At 51.7% G+C, this 9,492-nt stretch overlaps 1 protein-coding gene across 1 annotated transcript in view; it reads left to right on the top strand.

Moving 5' to 3' along the window:
• The window catches only part of ASTN2 (astrotactin 2), a 276,878-nt gene that overhangs the window by 120,417 nt on the left and 146,969 nt on the right, over positions 1-9,492 (top strand). The window contains exon 12 of the mRNA XM_017740292.1: positions 2,915-3,065. Within this exon, the coding sequence (XP_017595781.1) occupies positions 2,915-3,065 (151 nt within the window). The remainder of the gene's footprint in view (positions 1-2,914; positions 3,066-9,492) is intronic.

Genomic DNA, 9,492 nt, shown 5'->3' with positions numbered 1-9,492 from the left:
CCAGGGACTCGGCAGCACCTGCCTGCACCGAGCCGGGCTCCTCCAGCCCCTCCAGAGGCAGATGAAAGTGAAGTTTGCTCCCAGCTCGCTCCGAGCAGCACGTCCGCCTCTCATGAGCTGCCACCCGCTGCCAGGGCTCTGTGTCAAAGGGAAGCTCCTCTCCCGAAGGTAACGACGGTGGAACTGATCCAGCCGAGCAGCCTCCCTGCGCCTGCCCTCACCCACCCCTCTCACAGGTGACACCTGAACACTTCCCTGCGGCTCCGCTGCCAACCTCCCAGCGAGGTTAATATTTTAATACCCTTAATGGCTCATTCCAGCTCGCCAGCCCTGCCCGGGCTTTGGCAGGGGTCATCCATTATGCCAAGCCTTTGGAGAGTGAGTTTCCCGTTCCCATCCTCAGCCATCCTGAGGGCAGGAGGTCGGTTTGTGCTTCCAAGTTTTAATTAAAGCATGACGAGCTGCTTGTGCCAGCCCCAGCCTGGTGCCATGTGGGATGAGCCGGTGTCTCCTGACAGAATTCTGTCTCTCTGGAGCAATCCTGTGCAAGGACCCAGCCCCACGATCTCCTTTCCAGCACCCAAAGCAGCTGCAGCTCCTCACCTTCTCCTTCCAGGGACGTGGGAGCTGCAGGAAGGTTGTTTGGTGGCTCAATGGAAAAGCCAGGAGGGAGGATGGGAGCATGGTTCTCCTTGCTGTCTACCCACGATGAGAAACCCCCTGGGAGGACCAGATGGGGCTGAGCTTTTGGGGTGGGTGGTGGAGGAGCTGTCATGGTTTGTTGGTTTTGGCTTTTTAAAAATACTTCTTCCCTACATGAATAAACAGTGGTTTTAGTTAGTAAATAATATCCCCTTCCTCCCCCCATCTCTCCAGCAGAAATACGTGCCCTGATCTAATATATCCTGCCTTTCTCACTCCCTCATTTCAGAGGAGCTGCAGATCCTGGTGGGAACAGAGTGCTAATAGAAAACGGCCTCTAAAGATATTTGAAACATGACCAAGAAAGGACAGAGGCAGATTCATCTCCTAATATGCTGGAAAATCTAGGAGGTGGGCCAAGAAAGGGAGAATATCAGGAGCTTGATTCCTAAGAGTGAAAAGTTAATTGGGAAGCATTAATTGGGGTGAGAGCGGGCAGCACAGACGTGAATTTGCTCTGTCCACCACGGTGGACACGGAGCTGCCCCAGGGCTGGGATAACTCATCCACCCCGGCCCATGGGGGTGTGCCAATTTACTATTTCTTGCAGCTTTTGATGGTGTTTTCCTTGTTGAAAGTCCCAACTTCTGGAATCCTGTGATTCCCTTGAAATCCGGAATCTAAAAAATCATGATGTCAATACTGCATAAGGCTGTATTTGGGTTTGGTCTCTGAGGAGTTTCTAGCCCTCGAGTTTGCAGGGAAAAGCTTGGTTATATAGCCTAAAGGCTCAGAAAGCAGAAAGCAAATTCAGGGGAGGAAAATATATTAAAAAAAACCTCCCAAAACAGCACAGCAATTGATTTATTTTTAAAATCTCATCATTTTGGTGCCAGTTTCATTATATTCTTTTTTAATTCCTGACTCATGGTTTTCTTGAGCGCTCGGTGTTGGCAGGGCTGTGTGCGTGAGTGTGACGGCGTGTGAGCTCAGGGGCCCTCTGCTGATAGAGAACGCAGGGCTCCTTCCAGACAGCGCTGCCTCGGCCCTCCAGGACTGGTGAATATTCCTTCACTGCTGTTTCATTGCCAAGCAGACTGTTTCCACATCAGTGTCCCCCAAAAAAGGGACACTAGCGCTGGGCATTGAGTCATTGCACTGATGGCCGAGCAGGGGAGAGGCTCAAGGAGAATAAACCGTGCTGTGACTCCCAGCATTGCCTCGGGGGTATTGAGGCCAGAGGGGTCAGGGTTAATTCGCAGCCTCCTGTGTGTGAAGATGTAATAAACAGCCTGTGGAGGTCATGTCTGTCACTATCAGTGACTTGTTCCGTGACCTTTCTCTCTCTCTGATCACTTTGTCTCTCTCCTGTCAGTAAGAGGGTGATGGGTTCTGTTGCCCAGGATGGGCTGTGGGTATTGGTTAACATATAAACTGTGCTTTGAAGATGAAAAATATCTTGGAGATGCTTAAAGCTCTTGACAAGCATCTGTGTTCCTTTTGCAGGAGCCCAGCAGAAGGCAGAGTGCCTGAATGCTTTGTCACAGGCAAAATCTGCTGCGTGCGCAGCTCCGAGAGGCAGGGCTGGGAGCTTCCCAAGGCTTCACATGGCCTTGGAAGTATTCCTAGGTGATCGTGCTTCTTGCTTGCTTAGGAGAGGGGTGTTGAAGCACAGCACTGCCTGGGGCAGTGCACATCATGGGCTGGAGCAGAGCAGCAGAGCCGTGCCTGCACCCATCCCTGCATTATCTGCTCAGGGTCCCTTCCCTGCATTATCTGCTCCACATCCCCATCCCAGCAAGCATGAAGCCAAGTTTCATGCGTCTTTCCAGCTTTGGCAGTGTCTGTGGGGTGGATGTGGGTGATGGTGATGGACGGGGTGTGGATGCTCAGGGAGGCTTGGCCCAGCTGTGAAACATTCAGGAAGAGTTTTATGGCTTTGGATTTGCTGTTGTCTAGTGTAGGGCTGGATTCATGCCCAGCTCCGGGCTAGTAATGAAGCATCTCCTGGTTCCTAGTTTGCATAAAACTGGTGGATAGTATCTTTGAAACCCCATGACTGGTTGATTCTATGAAAGATGCCAGAATTATGCAGCAAATTTATTACATAGCATAATCACAAAGCCCTCATTTTCTTGGGAAGCTTCCTTTGGCTCGGTATTGCTAATCAGGATGCAGGGATTTTGCCAGAGCAGCTCTCTGTGGATTGCCCTGCCTGTGCCCATGCTCTGCCAGCTCCCTGCCAGCCCTAACGGTGCCTTTTCTCTCCAAGGGAAGAAGCGATGCTGTCCACCTACTTCGAAACCATCAATGACTTGCTCTCCTCCTTCGGGCCCGTCCGGGACTGCTCCCGCAACAACGGTGGCTGCACCCGCAACTTCAAGTGTGTTTCGGATCGCAAGGTGGACTCCACGGGCTGTGTGGTAGGTGCTGGGGCTGTGGGGTCCCCAGGACTGGCCTCTGGTTTGCAGACAAGCCAGAGGGAGATGTGACCTGCTTCTTCTGGCCAAGGGGGTGTGTGTGCTGGAGGTGGACTTCCCCCACTGCTGGGGCCTTCACAGCAAGTCACAAATGCCTGAAGGACTCCAGGGAAGCAGCCCAGGTGCTCAGATGAGCAAAAGAAAAAATGCTTGAGGCTGGTGGTCATTTTCCTGCTTGGCAAGAAGCAGGGGTGGAAAGCTGCCTCTCTTTTTCTCCTGCTTTGTGCTTCCCAGTGCAGAAGAAAGATGAAGCATCCCCCCATCCTATCTACCTTTGGGCATCTCTGACACCCTCAGAGTCTTGATTTGTTTCTGAACATGCTCATGTCTTGCCAAACCATCTACTTGTCCCAGGTTTTGCAGAGTCCAGAAGGTCTTCTAGACCCTAGACCATTATTTTTGGTCAGAGGCTCTGAATCAGAGAATCATAGAAGGGTTTGGATTGGAAAGGACCTTAAAGGTCATCTTGTCCTCACCCCCTGCCATGGGCAGGGACACCTTCCACTAGAGCAGGTTGCTCAGAGCCTGGTCCAAGCCCCTGTGAAGTGTTCCACAGAGGTGTTCCCAGCCACTGCTGCCCAGAGGGGTTTTGCTGTGCTTCCAGGTGGGAGCAGCAGAGCTCAGCACCTCACCCAGCTCTAACCCATCTCACCTTGACCTCAAAGTCTTCCTTTCCCTTTGTGAGGAGCCTGTGGGAATCCAGTAGGACACAAGTGGGGGAAACCTGGAGCATCCCTCTTTGTCTGTTGTTGAAGCCCCCTGCCTGCCAGGAAGCCATGGTGACCCCGAGGGGGTCCAGAGCTGTCACCCACTCCACCAGCCCCTCAACCACGCACTCACTGCTCCTAAACCCCTGAAAGCCCTCATCTGGCTGCCGCAGAGCCCCCTCGCCCCATCCCTCCCATCTCAGCAGACAGGAGATAAGTGTCTCTTTATTTATTGAAGATGTTTGTACATGGCAGCTGGGAAAGGTCAGGCTGGAGCCGCGCTGTCCCGGGGGGAGGCGTTTTCATTATCCCCTTCTCAGGTTGCTTGTTAAGGCCATTTAGCACAACAGCCTTGATGTGTCACCAGCAAGCCTGCTGCCATCTCCCCCTTGCAGCTCCTCTCCCGTTCCTCCTTTCTTTTCCCATTGCCATTTTTTTCTCTGTCCCCCTTTCCAGGGATCAACTGCCTTTCTAGTCTTTTGGGGTGTTTTCTCCCTTTTTTGGGTGTTACTTTGCTCTGAATGCCAACGTGCTTGCCCAGGCACTGTCAGAAGCCATCAGGGCGCTGATCACCTCACGCCTCTGGGAAGTGATGCCTCTTTTTAAAGTCAGGTTATACTAACATAGGAATTGTCAATAAATTACAGACCTAGTGCTGGCATGTGGAGAGGCAGAAAAGGAAAACTGTGTCGCTTGGGGAAGATACTCCCAACTTCTGTGATACCCAACTGAGGCTGTGTGTAAAGAGAACGGACCACGTACAGTGTGGGGAGAAGGGAGGAGCAGCAGGAGCATTCTCCTGGAGTGCATCCCCTCCCCGAGAGCCATGGGTGGGAGGTGACGCATGGGGACCACAGGAACCCCATCCTGCACATCACACCAGGCTCCTGGGGCTGTGCATCCCCTGGGGACAGGAGACCATCTCTCCCCACTCTGCTCTTCACCCCTTCTTCTCCCCACTGCAGGAGCATGAGGCTGCTCTGTCCTTCTCCACAGCTCCCAGTCTTGGGATGAAGCTCTCCAGTCGCAGCCTGAAGACAGCAGAGCTGAGCTGCCCCAGGGGAGTGTGGGGACAGCCACTGTGTCCCACCCTCAGTCCCTGTCTCCCTGCTTCCTTTTGGGCTGACACCAGCCAGTGCTGCTTCCCTGCTCTCCCAACCCTGTGCAGTGTTTTATTCTCATCATCTGCTGTAGGTCCCTGGCAAAGGCGGGGTGTGAGGAGAGGTGTGGAATGAACTGTCCCTTCATTTCTGACCACTCTCTGTGGCCACTGTCCAGGGAAAAGCCTATTGGGTGGGCTGGCAGCACTGCCCCCAGCCCCAGGTGGTGCTCATGGTACTGAGTGGGATCGAAGGGGCTGGGAGTGGAGTCTCAGAGCTCACACAGCCCCGGTTTGAGACATTCTGGTACTTTCTTCGCCCGTCCTTGTGCTGCCCCTTCTCATCCCACTCCTGCTCCTGGAGCCTGCTGGGTGTGAACTGGGCTTCCAGTGCAAGCAGGGATGGGGTCATGTGCTGCAAATTTTCAGGGATGTCAGTTAGTTTTGAAGCTGAACTGCTGTGAACTCAATTTGCCAATTTGGTAAGTGCTATGGGCAATATCGGGATGTAATTTAATTAAGCTATCCCCTTTTTATAGAGTTCAGGGAGCATTTGCCTACTAATTTTAGCACTAGGTTTGCTCCAGCTTTACTCTGGACACAGATTCACAAATCATGACATGTTGTTAATCTCTACCAGTCAACAGTTTATTAATTTGCTGAGGACCACAGAAGTATATAATCAGTGGTTCATCAATCAAGGCTAAATCCAACAAATGTTCCAGGCAGGTACTGAGCATAAAATATACATGCAGCCTTGTAAGCAATTAATACACCACAGAGCTGGAGCCGAGCGGCTCAACCAGGGAGCAACACAAATCTCAAAGATTTCTTATTCCTTTTATATATAATCATCATCTGTTACCAGTTCCTTCGTGCCCTTAATACGGCTTCCAGTAATTCTGTGAGGACTGGGATGCGTTTATCTCCGGGTTTTTAGCGGTGTGGGCTCTGCCGTTTCCTAATTGTTTGGCCTTAAAAGGTCTCTGTTAAAAAGTCGAGGGTGGATTGCTTGCAGCTGGTGCTGGTGTCTGGCTGAGTCTCCTTGGGCTGATGTTGGAGAGAAAAGAGGGCGTTGCCTGTCTCAGTTAAAATCCTGCTTTTTAGGCATCTCCTGGAGATCCTAAAGCAGAGTCCCCACCCACAGGGGTGGCAGTTCCCCACCTGCCATCCCCCACTTCCCCTGGGATCCCTTTTTCCCCCTCATCTCATGGCTTTCTGTTAGTTTTATGTGTACCCAGTAGATGGCATGAGTGCATAAAGGGTTTCTGCAGTTCTTTTCTTATCGGAGGCCTCTTTTTATTCAGGTAATGTTAAGAACTATCAGCTGCAGCCTTGCCAAGACCTTGACATTGCTAACTGGAGCCTTGTTTTTGAGGCCTAGCATAACCAAACAGCCCCCAAGCTCTAGAACACCTGCTTCCATGCTGCTTTTTCTTGTTGCACGCTTGAACAGATGATGGATCTGGTCAAGCTGTGGGAATTTCCCAAGAAAACAAAATCCCAGTGAATTTCTCTGAATCCAGCGACTCTGCACGTTGAGTCCAGTGTGTGTTTTGTACCTTCTTGCAGGGATCACAGCAAACCAGGAGAAAGTGTGCTGGAGGAATAATTCAGACTACAGCCTGTAAAGGAAAGATCACTGATCTTTGGTTCTGGCACAGTGGTAGCTGCCCAGCCTGGAGGGACAATGCTGAAGGAGGGAAGATGCTTAACCCTCATGTGTTGGTGATTTATAATTTGAGATGAAAACCTGTGAATTGGTCCTGAGAGACTGAAGGAAACACCTGCATCATGGCTTAAATTCAGGTTTCCCCAGCTGTCTCTCAGATTGGCTTCGCTCACTGTTGCCAGTCTTCTCACCCACCTGAGGAGAAGGGGGGTGGCTTCCATGTGCATTTTCGAGCCTAGAAAGGCAGGATTGCAGCCCCAGGGAAGTAAGAGGGGTGAGGTTGTTTTCCCAAAGGAATGGGAGCTTTGGTCTTAGCACATGAGCTGGGCAAGGAGATGCTCTGTTCTCTTCCAGTGCATGTTGGGCATCCTTGGCATCGCTGTGGGAGGAGGCAGCAGCAGTACAGGTGTGCAGTGAAGGTGTCTGAGCCCCGTGGTGCCTCCCAGGACAGGGTCTCCTCGCTGTGAGGACCACCTGGAGAAGCAGAAGGGCATGAGCTGCCTCACTGTGGGTGAGGAAGGCAGCTCGGGGTCTTGGGGCAAGAATTATCAGAATTAGCCCCTTGTTTGTTTAAGGTGTGAGAGGCCTGCCTGCAGCAGGGGGGGGCAGGTGGTGTGGTCTGATGGCTCTGTGATGTCTGTGTGCCTGCAGGTGATGGGTAGTTAGTTCTTTAAGGCACATTAGAGTGCTACAGGGGCCGAGGATGTTGCAGGTGGATGTGGAAGGGCTAAAGCGTGTCTGTGCTCCAGGAGCCATCCCATCTTGGGAGAGGTGTTGGCAAGAGCTGGGAGGGCCTTGCCCAGCCTGGGCACTGGGTGCTGCTGTTCTGCACAGATGCAAAACCCTGCTGATCCTCACTGGCTCCCCTCTCACAGGCTCAGGTCTCTGGCAGAGATTTCCTTCTAGTCTGAGCAAGAAAAGAGTGCAGTTTGCCTACAAGGATGATCTGAGCTGTTCCTCCCTGCTACAGCAGGGTCAGCCCGTCAGGAAGGAGAGACTTTTCCTGGCTCAGCAGGATGCAGGAGAGAGAAGCATCCACCAGAGAGTCACTTAATGAAGCTGTGGCCCGCGGTGACACTGGTGTGGTGTTGGTCGCAGCCCCTTCAGACACAGAAGGAGGAGAAATTTGGCATGGTCCACACAGGCATATAAGCCTTAGCACAGCTTGTCTGGGGCTAATCCTTCCCTTGCTCTCTCCCACTCAGAAGGATGGGCTGTTCCTCACTGCTGCAGAGAAATGGCTTAATTTAGGAGTGTAACCGTTTCGGGGAGAAATGGGATTAGAAATGAAGGAGCAGGGCAGTGGCTACTGCTTTGGTCTCCTCCTTCCAGCACAAGTCACCCAGAGGTGACCATGGGGAGATGCTTTGAAATTATGTGGGTGATGCTGAGAACTTATTTTCCTGAGGGGAAATGGGGTGTTTGGGAGTTTCAGCCCCAACCAGAATGCTGTGCAGAAACGCCTCGCATATGTGAAAATTCCAAAATACTTTGGTTCAAAACATTTCCTTTCTGTAAAGGGGAGGGAAATGTTTAATTCCACCGCTGTCATCTGGAGCTTTGTTTTACATTGCTTTATCCCAGTGTACAGCCTGAAATAAAAACAAAATTAGGTGGTGGAAACCAAAACATTTCAACCTTGTCAAAATTAAATGCTCTCCTAATTTCCCAATGAGTTTTGAGATGTAATTGATGGAATCCCACAAAGCACTTAAGCTTCATCAAATCTGCATTTTTCTGACAGGCAATTGTTCATTGAAAAATAAAAACTTACCCGTCCCTGCCTTGAGAGGCACCTAGCTAATTATGGGAGAGATGCACACACCAGGGAGGGAGATGAGGAAACCAGTCTCTCCTAATCCCTTTAAAGTCTCGCTGGCTCCCTGGAGCAGGAGCTGACTCCTTTTGCACATTGTGGTTGGAAGCAGAAGCCCCCTGAGCTCAACAGCAAGCCCCCCTCCAAGAAGCCTCTGGTTTTGGATTTTAACCCATTAATCCAGGTAAATACCTGTGTTGAAAATGGGATTTGAGGACGAGAGAGGAGGAAAGGGTGGCAAAGGCTGTTGGGGTCAGTGTTGGTGGTGGGTGGGAGCAAACCACCCACCTGCCTTTGCTTTCAGAGGGGTTTGCACCTCGTGGGCAAGAGGCAGCTGGTTTAAAAGCAGGTGAGATAGTTCAGGAAGCACTGAGGTGAGCTGGAGGCCTCTGCCTGCACAGGGAAGGAGTGGTTTGGGTGATAAAAGCCCTGTTTTCTCCAGTATTGGCTTTTTCAGCAGCGTTCTTTGAGGGCTTGGCCGGTGCCCCTCTGCTCCTCACCAGGCTGGGATGCTTCGTGTGTTGTGGTCACAGCTGGCCTGGGGCTTTGGGACTGGAGTGGGATATAGGATTTGGTGTGTAGTGATGTGGCTGGAGGGTGACTCACCTGGAGGGTGAGTCAGGTGGGGCAGGTGTTGATTTTCTGTTTTCCTGAAGGTTTTTGGAGGTGCCAGCTTCTGCTGTGACTGAAAATGCCCCGCCAGGCAGGAGATGCCAGCATGCCCCAAAATAGGCTGTTGGTGACTTCTGGAAGGGAAGCAGATTTCCTTCCTCCAGGAACTTTGAACACTTCTTTCTATGTGCAAGGCATCCCACCAGCTGCTTGAAACAAATCCTGCCCTCTTGGAGTTGAGATGCAGACGCACACAGAGTGGCTTGCCTGAGAGGGTTCACTGGAGTGGTGGCCAGAGGTGAGGAGAGGCTGCCTCATCTCCTGGAGCTTCCATCTCCTCCATGGATCCCCCATCCCAGAGGGACCAGGCTGAGAAGCACAAGCAGCATGTTCTCAGGAGCCTGCAAGACAGATGGGTTTGATTTTCTAAGGCTAAAATAGTGATTGATGATCTTTAAAGGGAA

Source organism: Corvus brachyrhynchos, unplaced genomic scaffold (genome assembly GCF_000691975.1).
Source record: "Corvus brachyrhynchos isolate BGI_N302 unplaced genomic scaffold, ASM69197v1 scaffold305, whole genome shotgun sequence".
Classification (NCBI taxonomy): domain Eukaryota; kingdom Metazoa; phylum Chordata; class Aves; order Passeriformes; family Corvidae; genus Corvus; species Corvus brachyrhynchos.
The sequence above is the reverse complement of the archived record's forward strand: the minus strand, read 5'-3'. Positions and strand labels throughout refer to the sequence as shown.